At 36.9% G+C, this 19,314-nt stretch overlaps 1 protein-coding gene across 6 annotated transcripts in view; it reads right to left on the bottom strand.

Moving 5' to 3' along the window:
* The window catches only part of VPS13B (vacuolar protein sorting 13 homolog B), a 459,420-nt gene that overhangs the window by 188,898 nt on the left and 251,208 nt on the right, over positions 1-19,314 (bottom strand). For all 6 annotated transcript variants that reach the window (XM_065627245.1, XM_065627244.1, XM_065627248.1 and 3 more), the window contains exons 26-29: positions 7,112-7,283; positions 6,048-6,162; positions 3,793-3,934; positions 1,568-1,976 (exon numbers count right to left, since the gene is read on the bottom strand). In XM_065627245.1, coding sequence (XP_065483317.1) covers positions 1,568-1,976; positions 3,793-3,934; positions 6,048-6,162; positions 7,112-7,283 — 838 coding nt within the window. The remainder of the gene's footprint in view (positions 1-1,567; positions 1,977-3,792; positions 3,935-6,047; positions 6,163-7,111; positions 7,284-19,314) is intronic.

Genomic DNA, 19,314 nt, shown 5'->3' with positions numbered 1-19,314 from the left:
CGTATAACACTTTTCTGACCTAGCACACCAGTAACATAGGTCGTATTCAACTTTTACTCCTTGTTATTGTTTCTAATTTCTGTTATTCTTGAAGACAATAAGCAGTAGAAGAGAGAAGTGATTTCACATTCAGAAACAGATGAGAGTTTGGGAAAATCTAGAGTGAAAGAAGAAATGAAAGCCAAATGGTACTGATTTTCATCGTGATGATATTTCAGAGCTTTCCAGTGGAAGAGGTTAGCTGGCTTTCTTATTAACTTAGTAAAGCTAATCTTTAGTGTTATTCTTTAAAAGCACACATAGTTTTCCTCCCTATATCCACGCTTAACCATGGCAATTCTTTTCTTTGCATATATTTTCAAATAAGACAAAGCTTTTTATAATTTCTTTTTAATTAAATATACAGCTACAGAGCTACAAAAACATACTTTAAAAAAATATTTCCTTGACAGCATGCCCTAGAACTTCCTTCCAACCAGAATCATAATTCTTTCTTGCCAACACAGCCAGTCTAAATTTAATCTTCCTGTGATTTCAGCATTCCCAGTTGGAAAATTGTAGAGGATGCTGGCAAAAAAATGATCTATGTAAATTCTCACTGTCTGCACTTCTTGCAACTAGGTTATGAGAAAAATTCAAAGACTATACTCTTAGGATTATATTGTGTGCTATCGTATATAATGGTAAAAAAACGGCCATACCTATAGGACTTATGTAAACATATCATGATATCAGTGTAACCATTCCTCCCCCCCCTTTTTTTTAAGCTCTAAAAGAATTGTTGGTAATGGAAACAATTGCATTCCCATTAGCTGTTGCAAAGTGTAATTTTAACATCAGCATCTATTTATTTCTAGATAATGACTGTAATCGGGATTTAAATATATTTTATGTACGAAGGGAAAAAGTTTTCTTACAGAAAAGAAAGCATTATCCATAGATCAAATAGCTACTTACTGTTGTTTGAAAGAACAGCTGACACTTTCCACACCTCTGTAAACACCTGCAAACCTCTTACATAAGAGAGTTTGAAAGGCTTCAACTAAGACTTACTAAATAAATGATAAATCATATCATCTGTTGGGCATCAGCCTCAAGGTACATTCAAATAACTTTTGCCAAACTGAACAAGAATATCTACCTGCTTCACTACTGCATGGTTTTCTGGGTGCCAATTTCCACAGGAGCTAAGGCTCCCTGCTCACACTCTGTCGCTGGAACAGGCGTCCATGGAAGACTGAACTGGTATCAGCACAAAGAGAGCTGACGCAAGAATCACCACTGTGGAATTGGGTAAAGAGCTCTCTCCACAACTCTTGACTTTTTTTTTTTTTTTTTTAAATAATCACATTTTAAATGCAAACTCTACAGGTACTGGGAAAACGAAGATCAAGTAAATACCCCAAAAATTCTCAGCAAATCTGCAGAGAAGTAGCATGAATGCTAGATGTTTCCCAGCTGTGACCCTAAAAACGGAAGGCCCTAGCAATGGTCTGCAATTTCACTAAGTTAGAGTATTTGTCTACAATACTGAACAGCAAAAAATCTCTAACACAAAATACTGTACCTTCTGCAGAATGATGATCTTCCTCATTTTTGGGAAAGAAGACTCTTATTACACCAGTATTGATATAAATCAGAGGCAAGTTGCGGGAAGTTAAAGCATGAGTCCTCATAGGTTGGCCTGGTGATTTTCTTTTCTCCTTTTGACTCCTCGGCAGTCTGGCTTGAAAAATGCTTGCAATCGCGTTAAGCAAAGGAAAACAGAGGACCACATCAAAGGCCTGAGCAGAGAGAAGGATCTCATGAAGAAAGTGAGGAGAACCATCAGTGTGACCTTCTGATAGCTTATGGAACGTTCTGCGTTCATTTCTTGATATCAATTTGTGCCGGACATTTTTCGTCACAGCTTTGGTATAAGTGAGAGAAAGAAATCCATGTTGTTGGTGTGAGCCATCTAAAAGTTTTGCAGTTGTCTGTTTCAAGGCAAAAAAAAAAATAAATAAACAGCTGCAAAAACATACACATGTAACATCCATCAATTGCCATATTCTCTGTTAGTTACGATGTTTAGGGTCCCACATTTTCTAATAGCTTTCCACTATCTCTGAATAGTAGAAGAAAATTCTTTCATTCTTTTTTGAATGGACGATTTGTCCACAGTATGTCCAAGTTCACACTGTATTGTGTCAGCTAAAACTAAGAACTGCTGAAAATTTTTTTCTTTTCTGGTTATTTATGCTATATGAAATTCAAATGCAATCAGCCAAAAAAATCCCCATATATTCAAGAGTCTATATTTACCAAACATTTTCTGATATTTTTTCACACAGTTAAATATTTTCATTTCTCCTTCAATTTAGACATTTTCAAGCAGATCTTGCTCGCTTGCACTGTTTCTTCTGTATGTGCAAACACCGTAGGTGCTGAAATAACACCTAGGTGCTGAGAGAGCTTCACTCCATCTACACCTGGGTGTATAAATCACCCACAGTCAAATAAATAATCTAATAATTGAGCTTGTTTTGCTCTCATCACCCCTGAATACTTGAAGAGAATAACTGTACTATGTGCTAAAGCACATCACTTAAATTAAGATACATTGCACTGTATTTTAGAAAGAGCAGATTCCTTCACTTAGAAGGACAGATTTGCTAGATATAGATGACAATCACTTGCTTAGTTCCCAGAAGATGTACAATACAGTTTTCATATTATCTTTGAAAGTCTTTCAGTCATACATTGTTAATGAGTGAAAAATGTAAAAATAATAACTAGGAAAATAATTTTTAACAGTGTAATAAACATTTTGATATAATTTGATAAGATTGTTCAACTATTAGCTTTAATCATGTGAGCACAAATGAAAGCAACTACATTTTGCAAGTAGTTGCTTCTTTCGGCATCTTAAATTTGATTAAAAACAATTTAATGTAACTTAAACCTTGCTAATAGAAGAACAAAATCACTTTCTTAAATAAAGAGGATACATAGCTTAAATGCTGAAAAATTGCAAGCTTCTATGATTAAGTGAATTAAACAAATTAGTAAATTAATTTCCTATAAGAACTGAAACAAACAGAATAAGAGAAAGTATTACCAATCAATATTCACGATGAAAATAAATCAGACCACACAGAACTTCCACTAACGTAAAAAGATTCTATACAGCCATACATTTGTGAAGCTAAAGAGCCCAATGTCATCACATGTAGTCTTTCAAGGATAGACAGGCAAGAAAAAAAGAGGTTAAAAATCTCACACTGAGATATTCTGAATCAGCAAGTAATGTTTCGATTATTCAAAAGACAGACTCAGATATGAAATTACTAATCGATGCATTATCATAAGTAGTAACTTTAAAAGGCTGCATAAATATATTGCAGTAATACAAAGTACTTAGATCCCTAAGTTGATATCAGAATTACCTGAAAAAAATGCAGCATTCAGTACTGGCTTTGATATATTTGTTCTCCAAACATTATTGTATGTTCTCACTTTTAAAATAAATGAATCCCATTGACGTCAGCAGACTGCTGTAATACACCAGGTTGTGAACCATCAACCACCCTTCCCATAACTACTAAAATATGACTGACAACTATTACTAAAGGATAAGAGGGAAACAACACAACTAATATAACATAAGCAATAAATATATTCGGTAAAAAAATTAATTAGATTACAAGATACTAAAGCTGCATGAGTTGTTTGTTTGTTTGTCTGTTTTTCCTCTAAGTAGCATCTATTAGTGGAAGTTCTGTGGTAAAAATTTTTTAAAAAGATTCTTACAGAGGGAAAGAAGCCAGAGAAATTACTGAAAGGGTCCTGCTTGCTGATGGGTCGAACCAACAAGGTACGTCTGTTCAGCTTGTCAGTACAGGAAAGGAACACACCTCCATATTGCCCCAGAGACCAAGAATCTTCCCCGAGGCTTGAGGTAATGAACGAGGCATGGAAGAGGGGAAGACAAAAAGCAAAAAACAAACAAACAAAATAATTGCTAAAAGAAAAAAAAAAAATTACAGAAAAATTGCATGGTATTATGTAACTGCAAGAAAAAGCCTGTGCCATACCTTTTTTAAAAAGCTGAAATTCAATCAGATCAAGCAAAAAAGTGGTAAAAAAATCCCAACTTTGTAAAATTTTATGTTAAAGGACAACCTACAGCAAGAGGTCAAGACACATGAGAATAAAAGTATAGTAAAATCCTGCATACAGAAAAGGGACTTAGCCCTGGATTTTCAGCAGATAGCTTGATTAGAAGGATGAGGAGAATGATTACAAGAACCAAGAAACTGAACAAAAAGCTGTACTCATACATTACAAAATCATAGTATTATTTAGAAAAAATGAGCTATTATATCTTAAAATATGATTGGTAGCACAGTTCTCGTAATCATTCTTTTTAATGTATGTAAGAATAAAGAAAAATACGTTGCTTAAGAAGAGTTATTCAGGTAAACACCTTAGTTTACTAAAGAAATCTCACCAAAAGCTTTTCTCTGCATTGTAGAAATATTCCTTCAAAATGTCCTGACTGCCAGTCTCCCCCTGGCCTGGAAGACAGAATGTTCACCTTATCTGTTCCCTGCTTTTGGTTTTAGTCCACAGAGATTTAAAGACAGAGAAAGGTACTCTGAAGAGATTATGGAATATAAATGAGCACAGCAACAGTTTTGTCAAGTGGAATAATGTAATAACTTTTTTTTTTTTTCCTAAAGCCTCAATATAACTTTAGCAAACACCACCACCTTGAAGTTGAAAACATTTCTAATGGAGCATTAAGCTCTTGGGAATGAAGTACCTTCTCTGAAGCTCTCCATAGAATCCATGGACAAAGCAGCTTAAGAGCACCTAGCCACTGGGATGCCAAAGCATTTTAAGCATCATGACTTAATTTAAAAATATTTTTATAAATACAAGTACAAATTTTTATCATCACATATTATAATATGTACAAATAATAATTGCATTTGTAACTTAGGCAAAAGAACAGAAATTCAACTTTATTCGTTAGACAGCTGATCAGAAAAATAGTCTCAGAAACGTTGGTAACTTTGCTAAGCTGATACTAAATCTCCTTCCTATTGTGCAGAGGGAACAACAGGTGTCCAGTAAGACCTTGCAGATGTTGTCTCTTAAGTCAAAACCATTTGTGCTCCTAAATATTTTTGTCATTTTCAATGCCAAAAAATGTTCTGAAGCTTTTAACTATTTTTTTCCTCCCAGGGAGTAACACAACAACTATTCCATTTCCTTGTAATTTCTGTCTCCCACAATAGAATCTGTTGATCTGTAGTGGCAAACACTGATCCAATTGACCAAAGACTACATAGGCCCTCTCAGATTTTGTTGAGACTAGTGTGTTCATGGCCAATATGAGCTAGAAGGTGGCACACGAATCTCTGTACAGAACCGTGTGTCTGGCTGCCAAATGAACGAAGTCACATTGGTGAAGCAAACTATTCAACAAGACTTGCTAAGACATACAGCAGGCCTAACTGCCTACTCAAAACGTACATAATATTGGTGACACACTGGTGGATGTTAAGTACTGCAGTTTTACTCGGGCGTGTCTGCATCACCCTGTGCCGTGTCACACAGACACAGGTAATCAGCTTCGTTCCCTGCATTATGGTGTTGCTAAGCCACATCAAAAGAAACAGCTCCATTTTTCAGAAACTTCTTTTTAATACCTAAGGGTATCGTACCATAAATTATTAAATAATGGCACTTGCTAACACATTATGAAGAGATATTTAAGGAATTTCTCGTTCGAAAGTTCAGCTAACATGAATTATTTTAGTCTAATGGACCAACAGAGCAGAGTGAAAAATGCACTCCTGATTTGTAATGATTTCTATGTATTTCCTTGTAATTGGCTATAATTCTGAGAAAATGTAATTCTTACTTTTATTACTTAAAAGGTTAAAATCATTTCACTGAAATTGAACAATTACCTTAAATTCAACTTAAGAATTAAGCAAAAAAAGCCCCCACCTTGCCTTCTCCTGAAATTGAAGCAGAATAACTCCAGGAATTACCTGTTTCTGTAATGGTCAATATTGAAGCTTTCTATTTTACATTTGATCTTGGTATAGACATCCTGCATATCCACTGAGGCACTGAGATCTTCTAATTCACTGACAACACAAACTTCTGCAATAGTCAAAGAAAATAAAAATTATTAAGTTATAAATCTGAAACTTGCAAGTTTTTAAGCAAGAAATATATCTGAGACACTATATTTTGTAAACAGGATGATGCTACTTCTACTCAGAATTTTTTCATAAAGCACTTTTTGATTCACGTGTCTTACAGACAGGAATCAGAAAAAAATCCTAGAATCCAAAGCTTTTTATACAAATGTATAGAGAGACTTGTATATGGGGATTTTAGTTCAGGTGTTCAGAGTATAATTCTTGGAAAAAAATGTACAAAAATATTTGCCAAGATACGTACTCTAACCATACTTGAGATTTCTTTCTCTCATGTAAGTAAGTTTTTTTAAAGTCAAAGGTTTAAGTACATCCCTTTCAAAATTAGCTTTAATCATTAGTCTCCTTATTTTTTCACATTTCTATGAGTAACAATGTTAATTGCTAAGGAGCAGTGTTTCCTAACAAAAAATATTTGAAGTCCTGCAATACCTTTATAGAATCTGAGTTCCTTTCAAACAACTACTGCCTGGATAATAATTCAAATTTAATTTCAAAGGAAAAAAGAGAAGCTGTGTACCACACATATTTCTGTTTTTAACACGGGTTGAAACTTTTATGTTGAACTCCATATTAAACTTCTGATGACATTAAGGATTATACTATGATGATTACGTTAAATTTAAATTTGAAGTTAACAATACAAAACTACATGTTTATACATGAACATACACAAATCATACTACTAAATAATAGAACAGCACTGAATTCTGACTACATGCACTAACCTAAGAAGAGCTTGTCACTCTAGTTTCAAATACAGATCCAACTCATTATTTCTGCATTACAGTATTTAATATTGTCAATAAATGCTCTGAATAGCTAATACTGTGCTGTAGAATAATGTACGGAATTTAAAATAGTATATTAGGGGAAAAAATGCCGAATACCTGTGCCATTATTTCTAGGATCAGGAGCAAACAATTTTATAGTAATTTTTGGCAACATCCACTGCATCCACAGGCTGACACGTCCACTTGAAACGCCAATATTACTTGTTGTTTGTTCCAACGTAATGGAGTCTGAGAAGGGAGAATCATCACCGCCCTGAAGAGAATCACCCTATGAAACAGATGCAATAGCTGAGGAAAAGAATAAGTGTTGCTTTTCACCACTCCTCTTTTTTCTTCTGTCTAGACTGATGTAGGTGCCCAAACTATATAAATACAGGCTCGCTGACGGTATTTGAATTTAAAAAAATAACAGGAGGAAAAATATAAAACAAAATATATCCTCCCTTTCTTAGACAGAGAAAATACACTTTGGCAAAGATTATATGGTAAAACTGTAACGTTCCATTTGGCATAGTGAGATTTCCTCATTAACGCCACACTAATGAAATACTACCAACAATTAAAAAACACAGGCTGATAGGAATATTCTGAGATGCAAAGGGAAAGGAGCTAAGCAGGCTTGTGCATATCTGAGAGGCAAAGAAAGTCTTGTTGGAGGTGCCAAATGAAAAGCCACTCAGTATGGCCATAACACTTCTGTACGACACACACACTGGCTTTTTTTTTTTTTTCCTCCATTTTCTTTTCTCTTCTTCTAAGAGCTTTCCTGTAACTGCTTGGGAAAATGATTTCACAAAATCATAGCATTTTGTAAGAATTGGAAACATCTTAGTTGCCACTTTTAAAATATTTCTATTGTTTAAAAAAGGTCATTGTCACTTGTGATATTCTTAAATACATGATATGTTGACAAATGAGCTTGTAGAAGCTTCTGTGCCATTAATAATGTGATTCTGTGATAATCTCCGCTCATGCCCTAAAACATCAAGGGCTCAACAAAGAAGACACAAAGGTTAATGTTTTTAGGAAAAGAACATGACAAATGAAAGCTGTACTGAAAATCCTGTTACGAGGGCTTATCAGAGCCCTGCAGGCATGTTCTGATAATTCTTGATGGCACAACTGAAATATTTACCATCCACAGGACTTAATCCTGCTCATTTGCTGGAACTTACTGCCTCTAAATAGCAAAGGAAAGATACAAACATAAAATTGCTCATCAGCTTCTGCTCCTAGTGTGTACAGTCTATCAAACCGAATGTAAAGGACACAAAAGTCACTAATGTCAACAAGAAGCCACTAAAACTCCACCAGCACCTTCGCAACTCCAAGTGTTGCAAGTTTTCCTCATTATTCAGACACAAAAGGAACAAGGTTTTGTCACTTTGATACATTAAGACCAAGTTGTTTCTAAAACTTACAGACCAATAAACACCTAACGCCTTCAACTTTCAATGAAGGTTTTGAGGATTAGGAATTGTAAATGATGAAGAACATGTTTGTGAATTTTGAGATTTATCTAATGATTTATATGGGAGACACCCTGGAATCAGACCTACACAAAAAGCACTGAGGTTTGACTGAATCCATATTAACCTGCCAGGCAATAAATGACAATGCACCCACTTCAACTTCAGATGTCCCAGAAAAACTTACTTTCAGTAGGAAAACTAAAGATCTGACAGTATTGACTCACTCTGCAATCCAAGACTGGAGAATGTGAATATGGAAATTCTGCTAGCAATCTATTTCTAGACAGGTAGAACTTACCCCAAACCAAATGATATTGCTCATATGGAAGCATTTCTATTGAAAAATCACATTTTCAATCAACTCAGAACTACAGTTTAATTATAGGATTTCAATCATGTATACATGTTCTCTTATCACCAACCTAACTGTGAGAGAAGACAAGAAGGCGGGTCAAAATCTTACAAAAATTTTGCACACAATCCGTTATGACTTTGGGCTGATAGACACCAAATGGAGCAGCTGACATTGTGCTTTTAGAAGGTATTGCATAATGGAGAATATTATTACCTTTACCATCTTCTTTTTCAGAGAAACACTGCAACACAGCTTCTGCTTCTGTTGCGGGGGACGAAACTGCTGTTGGTTTGGCTGAGGGGGCCTTGAGTGCATCTGCCACAGCTTCATGCTTTCAGCTGTGTTACTCAAATTAACTATTTTTGTTTGGTCCCAGCAAAATTCTTAGAGGACACAGAAGGAAACAGCAAAGGGGCTTTATCTGTGTGCAGTAAACTTCACCCTTGAAAAACCCAGTGACACCTACCTCAGTTGGTAAGAAGCCATCTCTGTTGTCAATAGCTGACATCAAGAACTTACCACTCCAGATATTCATTCATATGAGGAAAGGAAAGCTTGCACAAATAAGTAACATATGTTACGGGAAAATAATACCTAAACACAAAACGGCAATATCTGGACCAGTTCAACAGGTTTAATATGGAGTGCTGAAATGAGAATTAAGAATTAAGACTCCAGAGGTGCAGAAAGTTAGCTGCTATATTAAAATGTTTCTTAGTGGAGTATACATACATTTCAATCTCCTCATCTCGCTCTTTAAAACAAATGAAAGGAAAAAAAAAATCAGGCCATAGCTCAAGTAAGTACTTCAGGCTAAGTACTGATGGAGGGAGACAGTATATAGCACTGTAATGCTCATTCCATATGAACTTACACAATCCAAGAAGAAAAGAAACACTCTACTCTCATGAAGTAAGCTTTGAAAAAAATCAGTGGTATGTCCATAACATTATTTATAAATACACTTGTGCAATTTTTAAAAATATCATCATTACTAGATTTAGAAACAAACTTCAAATGTGTTTTATGGGCTGAGAAATTAGCTTTATATGTCATTCAAATGACAGTGGGCTTTTGCTTTTCAGATACCATTTGTGAAGAGGAAAACAAAGAAATATGAGTGCAGTTCTAACTTTACCAAGGTTCAGGACTATTAATCCATCTGATGTTGTCTTTTTCATTACGAATGTAACTAGCAAGTATGTAATTCGGGTATGTTCAAAACTGTGCAAATTTGTTTTGACTATATTAAAGAAATCTGTTTAAAAAAAATCAAAAAGCATCACAAAAAAAAGATAACCCTGGCAGCTACTTGAATTAAAGCTTTTGTTTCTAAAAATTAAGTAGTTCAATTTTGTAAATCTCCAGGATTAAAGGTGAGTGTTAACATTACTAATCATCAATGGCTGGTGAACAGCAAATAAAAAATGTCTGTTTTTTGCAGAAGAGGTCAGGATGAAGAAAACATTCTCTATGAGAAGTATTTCATTAGTGTACAGAAAGAAAGTGCTGTCATAATTGGGAAGTTTTCCTTAAATATTAGTCATAATGTGTCAAGGAACCATGGATACGGAATTAGATGACAGTATACAAGGCAAACTAAAAAAAGATATTACTCATTGGATTTGTGAATATCATGCAGGAATGATATCACAGAGCATGAAAGAAAGACAATGAAGAGTTTCAACCCATAGGAAAAACAAGTAGCTCACCTTCAAGAGAGCTAACAGAAGGGTAAGGAAATCCTGTAGTATTGACGGTACTGACCTCTGAAAAGGTACAAATTATGCTAGTATCTTAAATATGAAAAGGCAAATAGGGTAATAAATTGGAATGCATGTTCTATATTCATTGTCCTATGATAGGTTTTGCCCGTGATGTTTTTATACTACATAAATCTTCAAGATGTCTGCTATAAAATGCTTGATCACTTATTAATGGTCAGAGAGAGAGAGAGAGAGAGATAAATGAATGACCAAACGTTGAGCTGGATGTACCAAAGACCTGCAGAAACGAACTGAAGAAAATTAACCCTGTGCTTTGATTTGAACGAAGTTCTTGCTCTGTAAAAAAAAAAAGCAGTACTTAGAGGCCTATCCATTAATTGTGTGGTCCTCATGGAATCCAGAAAGGCAGAAGAAGTGCAATTAGTCCAGAAACTAAGGCAAGAGGAACACTGCTGCCTCTATGAGACGGACATGTACAGACTGGTCTGAAGTAGCTGGACAAGGACCAGAAGGGTATGGTGAAGATTAATCAGAAAGAGAGAAAGATCACTTGCCTGGGTATGTATATATTTATTTGCATGCGCAGTGGAAGGAACAGGGAGATGTAATAATGGGAGTTAAGGAAATGAATTCGGGAAAGAAGATTTTGAATGTACTTACAGAAGACAAGTTAGAGAAACAAGGGATGAATGGATGAGTGCACTGGTGAAAGAGCTGGTACAGAGCATAGAAGAGAACAAGCAGAAAACCAGAGTTAAAGGAGAAAAAGATTCATCTGGTTCCCTTCAAATAGAACTCCCAGAGGGAAACTTCCCTGTATCATTTTATCCACCCATTTTTATAACACCTTCTCTCTTTTACAATCCTTTCTTCCCTGAAAGGTTCTTAATTGTCACCAGGTTGTCAGTCGATTTACATCAGTAACAAATAGCTTATAAACGAAATGGGAGAAAGGACCTACTCAAGGCTACTTTTGTTTGTTTGTTTAAACTTCAGCCACACACTTTGCCTTCGCTCCCTTCCTGCCTTCCCTCTCTCCTTTCTCTTTTGAGCATTTCTTCTCCATTGCATCCCCAGCAAAATCCTTCCTACCTCCTGCCAGACCTTTTTGCCCAAAGACTTCTATCTCTGAGTACTGTTTCCTAGCCATGCCTTTGCAAGACGTTTCCTACTGTCTTCACAAAGAACTCTGCTCTCTCCAGTGCCACTTAATTATCCTACAAGGCAGCACTGACAGTAACATAGAAGCAGGTATCTTTTCAGCACTGTAAGCAAAACTCAGTTTTGTTTCCTCAAGGATGCCGGCGCCTGTCCTTGGAAAGGAAAAGTATGGGGAAGGAATGAAAACTGGCAAACAGCCTTGGAGGGTGTCAGGCCTGGAAGTCCCACAGCATCTGAAAGGATGTAGGCAGAGCAGCGACTTCTCCAGTGCTAACCCATGTTAGTCCTTATGGCTTCTCCTGAAACGGCAGGCTCCACAGTGGCATAAGCCAGGAGGCAACAACAACCCAGCCATTTTGTCATCCTCTGACTAGCCCTGTCCACTCTCTTCAAAAATAAGCCTGCCTCCCCTCCAGCTATCTACTCTTCTACTTGTAAAGCTATAAAAAGCAGGAGCAAAAATATATCCTTCCAAAGCTGGAAAGAACAAAATACTTGAGAATCTTGTCTCCCTTCTTAATGCGTCTTTATTTACAAAGTCCTCATTTGGACATCAGAGAAGCCTCATCCTATTTCATGACTTGCAATTTCATGCCACCAGCACAGCATCACTTCTGAGCCTTTTAATTTCTGGCCATAAATTCCCTTCTTCTTCATGTTTTTTTTGTATAACTCATCCAAACAGTTCTTTGACACTCTGCCTTCCAATAACTTCCCACACCTTCATAATTTGCTTTCGAATGATACCCCAAAGGATGATGCTTCTATGTGGGAGTTTCACAGCATCTGGGATGACTGTTCTCATCAAATCTCACATGCTCTAGAGACACTGGAGTCAGTGGTACTTTGGAATGGGGGGATCCCTTCAGCAGGGCAGCTCTGAAGGAAGGAACCAGCCAAGGACAATATACTCAGATAGATTTCACAAGTTATTAAGAAACTGAAGCCAATTAAAGGTTAAGGAAAGAGAGACACAATACTTATTTAAACCTGATAATACATTTACAGTTCAAGTCAAAGTTCAAGCCAATGTTGATGTTCTGTGGACAGATTCGCTGCTCTCTCTTATTTTCATTCTATTAAAAACGTTTTTTGTTTGTGTGTGTTTTGGTTTTAGAGCTGGAGCATTTATTAAGTTCTTTTTGTACAGTAGGCACACTTAATTTGCCAAATTGTAACGTACAAACCATAGTGGAGGGGGTGGGAATGAGAGAGAGTCTCCTCCCCACTCTCCATACACACCCTCACTCTCACACTGAACATGTTCCAAAATGGTTTTTGTATGAAAATCAACTTTGTTGGAAAATTTTGGCAGGTCTCTATATTTCTGATAGTTAAAAAGAAACAAACAATAGTAAATTAAACTTCAAGGGGTGCAGTTAACAGTAAATATATGCTGCCACAATGGCAAGTTTTGAATTTTATAATTTGGTTCTTTTATTTTTCATAATTTAATGTTTTCAGATGTTCCATGCATTTTGTTAAATACTTTTTTTTTCCACAGAGAGCTGTTTTTGTTTAGTGGTTTGAGTACATAGATAATTTTGTTCTGTAGAAAACTGAAGCTATCATTTTCCCACACTGTTCTTTAAGCTTAGTTTTCTGAAGACACCAAATGAAGTACTACGCCTCTCAGAGAATCAGCCAGTTGATAATTTTGGCACAAGGTTACTTATAACAGTATTTGTGAGATTCTTGAAGAACTACATTTATCTACCAAAATCCTAGACATATATGAAAAGCAAGTTAAGCCAGGAATGTGCAATCAAATTTAAAAGCAGGAAACCCTAACTTCTAGGGAATGTGGCCCCTGCCAACTTGCAAGCCTATTAGGTCTATGAAGTCTACAAAAAACCAGTTACAGGTACGGACCCAGATGTAGCATTAGAAACTGCTTCCTCCTCTTCTAAAATACATAATAAAATAGGCCATATATCTGATATGTTATAACAAAAAAATACACAGGTGAGGAAAAAGAGGCCAAGGTGCTCGCAGTTTCCATTGCTATTGCTGGAGCTAAGCTTTTGCTGGCATCGTTCCAATGTTGTTTGTGCTTATGCTTATCTGATTTGCAGATGTTTCTCACACTTTTATTTCTGTAGCATGTGAGGTGGCTTTATCAAATCCTGTTCAAATTCTGTAACACACAATCGCACCGCTGTAGAACAAAACTTCATTCAGTCAATGCACAAGTAAGGCCTACACATGCATGTATTTCTGGAAGCGAACCTGAAAAAGAAAAGGAGTCAAATGGAGGATGTGATGTCGATGTAAAAGAACGTTTTCAGTAATAAAGGAACAGTGAACCTCTGGGCACAGCCAGAGGTAGAGTAAGTTGGGGATCAGACACCTGGACCTGCAATTGCCGGGGGTTTTGGAGCTTATTCTACCGCAGGGCCTGTGAGTCCTAACCAGGGCCTCAGCTCACTGGTACTCAGCTTTGTGCTGCCATTCTGTACTCGGGTTACTGCATTCCCACCCAGCATTCCAGGTCACTGGTGTGTACACTTGTGTAGCTCAACAGTACAGCTCCAACCGCGTTAAGCTGGGGCTTTCAGCGATAACCTCTTCTGTCCGCAGCTCTGCCAGCTGCAGAGCTTATCAACAGGCATCCCCAGCTGCTCAGCACCACGGCCCTGTCAGGGGTTACTGGCTCCCCCACCCCCTACTTCAACAGTTCAATGTGAACATACCATCAAATTCCTTCTGCCGTTCAAACACACATAAACAGTTGAATTGGCCCATTCTCTTTCTCGGTGGCAGCAGCGCTGCAGATGCTCCTCTGCAGGCAGATGCTGCTATCGGGCTGTCCTTTGGGAGGGCAAAAATGAAGAGATTGCATTTCTTCTTAGCCTTCTGTTAATGGCACTGTAACCAGAACCACTGGACAGTGGAAGGGACTGAAAAACTGATGGTCTGCAGTAGCTGTCGTCTTTTTTTTTTTTTTTTTAGTAAGCTCAAATTCTTAGAAATTTTTTGTGGTGAAAAACTAAGAAACTTCAGTGAGAAAAAGAGACTGTGCTCTTGTTTCTCATGCAGTTTCAATTTTCCTTTTGGATTTTCAGCACCCAGAGTGGTATTGTTAAACATGTTTATGCATTAATTTTCTGCTCTGTTTCCAGATCTACAGAAAAATCAAGCCAGAGTCAAAAACCCTGAACTATTTTCCCACAACTTCTCATGCCAAGTCCTAAAATATACAATTTAATTCTTTCACCGATTGTTGCAAATTGACCAATATACCGAGTTTATTTTCTTAGCAGAACTTATCTTTGTTCATCAGGAAGATCCAAACATATGAGGCCTTCATCCTTGGCCTGCCTAAAGCTCAGGGATGATCACAGTTTGGCCACACTACTGCTATGCCTTATCAAAATAACTTCTGCGTTCTTGCTCAATCACTGAGTTTCCCCAAGGACTAAACACTTCTACCACTGTTTGCACTTAAGTAAACAGTAACAAGTGGCCTGTTGCAGTCTGCACTACCTTTGCTTTTGTGGTTCCAAAGGAGGGATGGTAAAAATGATTAACTGTTTCCAGCCCTCCAGTACTTAAGCCTCTCACTCATGTTTCCCTGTCTTACCACCACCCAGACAAATTCAGTAAGCTAGGTAGCTTTATCCGCACAGGACTGTGGTGCTTCCTATCAACTTGTCAGCACGAAAAGAATTACATGCAGCTTAAAATATAAATCATCCACAGATCACATAAACAAATTACTTCTTTTGCTGTTTAATATAAACGGCAGTGAGAGTTTGCTTTCTTCCAATTCATTTATAGCAAGTCCATTGCAGCTGAAAGAAGCTTTAAAAATAATAATTTGTCTCCCACAGAACAAAATAATATACCAACTGTAAAAATCTCTAAACCTAAAAATCCTCATACCTATCGCAGCAAAGATTTCAAGATTTAAAAATATATGAACATATAGACAGAATACAGACTCTGATAAAATGCAAAATTCTGGAAAATTTCCCTAGATCAAACCTGTAGGAAAACATACTATTGTTTATATACTATATACTTCATTGATGCTTACCAGCAATAATCACTACAAAATATATAGCTGCAAGGTAAAATTGTGGCTGATGCACTCAATTTTTTGCGCCTTACCTTCTCCATTTCTTTCATTAAAAACATTACTGTTACAATAGTCTGCAAACAAGTTATAATTTACAAATACAGCATGGTATTTTCCAAAACAAACAACATAGACCTAGCTTTGCTCCCACTGACTTCTGTGCAAGTAGCGTTAGGCCAATATTAAGTACATTCAATTTTCTGAAGACCAAAAATATACATCTGTAAGTAATCGACACTAGTATTTTAGAGAATGTAAAGATGTTAAGTATGCAGTATTTAAAGAGATTAAAATAAAAGTATTTTTCCATTTCTCTGAGTATTTGCAATTGGTTTTAGACCTGCAAGTATCGAGACAGCAATTAAATAAGGTTTTGTTGGTGTCAGGTCTCCTGGCCAGCGAGTGCCTGCACTGCAACTGCCTCATCTGCTTTTATTGCTCCCTTGATGGAATTCAGACTCTGTGGGAAGGGAAAGGAGTGGTCCAGCTCCAACCAGCAGCAAAACCACAGACAGGGATAAATCAGACCCAGGAAAATGGTGGAACACTACTCCAGTCTTCTCAGCCTCCCCCACACTGCCTCCCCCCTTCCCTCTCCCCTCTGCTGCCAACAGAAAGCATGCCTTTCTCAGTCATCCTCCGCTTCCCTGCAGTATCACTTATTCTCAGTTGGTTAACTTTCCTGACATCCCAGTTCCTACAATCACCATTTCTGCGAGGTATTAAAGATAACTGTTGTCTTGCTGTCTCCAAACACCACCAGTTCCTCCCTATGGCTCAGATTTTCTATACCAGTCTCTGAAGAGTATGTAAGGAATACCACAACATACGAAGCTGACAAGCATTAGGTTACCCTGACATCCTCCACTCTGCTTCTACACTTTGAAATGAAACTTACTTCTTTGGCAGGTAGGTGGAAAAATATGCTGTCCTCAACTGCACTTTGGTGCAAGAAAACGCAATTGGGTTTTAAAATACTTGTTTGAATTTCATTAGTTAGGTTCTTGTGAAAAACAGGCTCTCCAGACGAAAAGCCTTATGTCTATGATAGATGTTATACACAACGATCAATACTTGGACAGGCTGTGGAGGACTGCGTCTTCACCTAGAAGAAAAACTTGGCCTCCTTGAAAGTAGTATGGCATAAGTGTATGCAGCTCATTATGCATTTTGACAGATAGAACTAGCTACTGTACTTCACAGGAGATGAAACAATTAAAAAAAAAAACCTATCTACATTTCTTGTCAACAAGGCCTGCCAACTTATTTGCCTGCTTTTGGGGCAGAGGAATAGCTGTATAGCTCTGTGCAGATGCCACTGAGACACACCCCTGCATCTACAACAGGGTTCTGGGCATTATTGACCACACTAGGGAGGTTATTTCTCTTCAAATAAAGCCTGTATTATATGGACTATAACTGAGACACTCAGCAGACTGAAGTAGTTCAACACAGCAGCTGGAAACAGCAGACGTGACCAGATTCCCTCATCTTCACATCCTGCCTTCTTCAAATAAAGGAGATGCACCATTTAATGCCTACACTACCTATAGCTAGATGTGGTGATAGTAATTAAGTTAGCAAAAGGAAATAAGGAAACTAAGTGATTAACTACTTTCAAAGGACAAACAGCTTTCACTGGTGAGAAAGAATGAGGGAGAACATTCCTTAGCTAATTTTTCAATACATGTGTTTTAAAATTCTCAACAATCTTTACCTCAAAGAACAGGACAGCAACCATGTCATTATAAAGAAAACCTAGTTTGTGCTTTGATACTAGCAATTATGTTGAATAAGTTCAGAGACAGCCACCAACTGCAGAAGAGAATGTGTTATGGATATACTGCCAACCATTATGTTCCAAATTATTTAATTTACATTGTCTAAAACAGTCTATTAGAAATGTGAGAAGGTGGTTCCTTTTACTATTTCTCACTGGTTGGCCAAGTGTGATTCTCCTACCTCTTTCCCTTTCCCACCCCCAACAGTACTACACAACTCACAGACATCAGGACTGTGCAGAGTCTCAGGAACAATGTTCTTAACTGCTTTACACATGGCAATTTGCAAAAGTTCCTGGTATAGCCTTAAAGCATTTATTTTTACTGATGATCACCAAAAGATTAAAGAGAAAAAAAAAAAATCAGGTAGTGATGACTACACTGATTTTAAATGGTGGTAGAGTGCTTAAGATCATTTTCCCTGTGGTTCAATAAAAATTTGTTTGGAAAATGTTACTTTGTTTACATCATCTAGAATGCATTAACTTGGTCATCCTACTAGATGATTCACCTCACTCGAACTGGTAGCTTGACATAAAATTAGTCCTAAGAGCGAAGGGATAATAGTTTTTTTTGAGGTTTGTTTTGTTTTAAACCTCAGACTTCAAATACAGGAAAGCAGTGGGTCAAGACAACCTTTGATGTTACATCCCACAACAACCAAAACATTTAGATGAATCTTCCACTGGCTATCCATTCTTTTTCACCTTACAGTACCACTAACTTTTTTCAGGAAATCACAAGACTGATGTCAAAGGTGATCTTCAAGTAAAAACATTGACTCACAAATTCATAAAAATGGTAGTACCCACAAACTCTAATGTAGCATTTTTGTAGCTATTGGTCTTACAGGAATCTAAGCTATGGCTTGACTTCCCAGGACAAAGATTCTAAATCTTTTTTTCAACCACAGTAATTTAAAACATTTGCACTTTTTTTTTTTTTTAACTGTTTTACTGTTAACTAAAACCTTTGTGCACACTACATACTGTTTTGATTTTAATCACCTCAATACATCTAATATTCTCACCTAGTTAATCAGAAATGGAATAAGATTTTCCTCATCTGCTGAGCCAAAACTATTACCCTCCTACTTGAACAAGCCTGTGAATCCTTTCCTGACAGTATAAAAATTAGCCTCCTAATTCTCATTTTCAACGTCTGACAAAGAACTTCCTGCAATCTCAAATATCTAGCCATGTATATGTTCTCCCCCCTCACTGTCTCCGTTGAACAAATGACGCCTCCCTCGGTATGCTTTTCTGTCCGGGCTGGCTCTGCTGACCTGCCCTCCTCCTCCAGCCACAGACAAAACCCCTTGTGCTGAGAGCTCTGAACGGAGACGATGGACAGGAGCCCTGTTCCTCAGTCTTTCAGTCATATGAACTGTGTCTTCATGCAAATGTTTTCTCCTGTTTGTACCTTTCTTTCCTCTTCCATATCTTTAACAATATCTTCAGAGCATGATCAATTTTTTAATTTATTTTTCTTGCCTAAGGACAATGGTACATTACTTTCAAAGCAGTTTTAAAATCTCAGTTGTAAAGTGCTACGTCAACTCTAAGTCGCCTATCGTGAAAAAAATCCAATAGAACTTTCTGTTCTAACAAGATTGAAATTATGGTCTTAGCTTCAGACTGAAAAAGACTGAACACGAATTCTAACATTGTCCTTCATTTGCTAATTCACCCAACTTTATCTAGATCAGGAGAAAATTTATTT

Source organism: Caloenas nicobarica, chromosome 2, assembly GCF_036013445.1.
Source record: "Caloenas nicobarica isolate bCalNic1 chromosome 2, bCalNic1.hap1, whole genome shotgun sequence".
NCBI lineage: Eukaryota > Metazoa > Chordata > Aves > Columbiformes > Columbidae > Caloenas > Caloenas nicobarica.
Note: the sequence above shows the minus strand (reverse complement) of the source record. Positions and strands in the feature narration are given on the sequence as shown.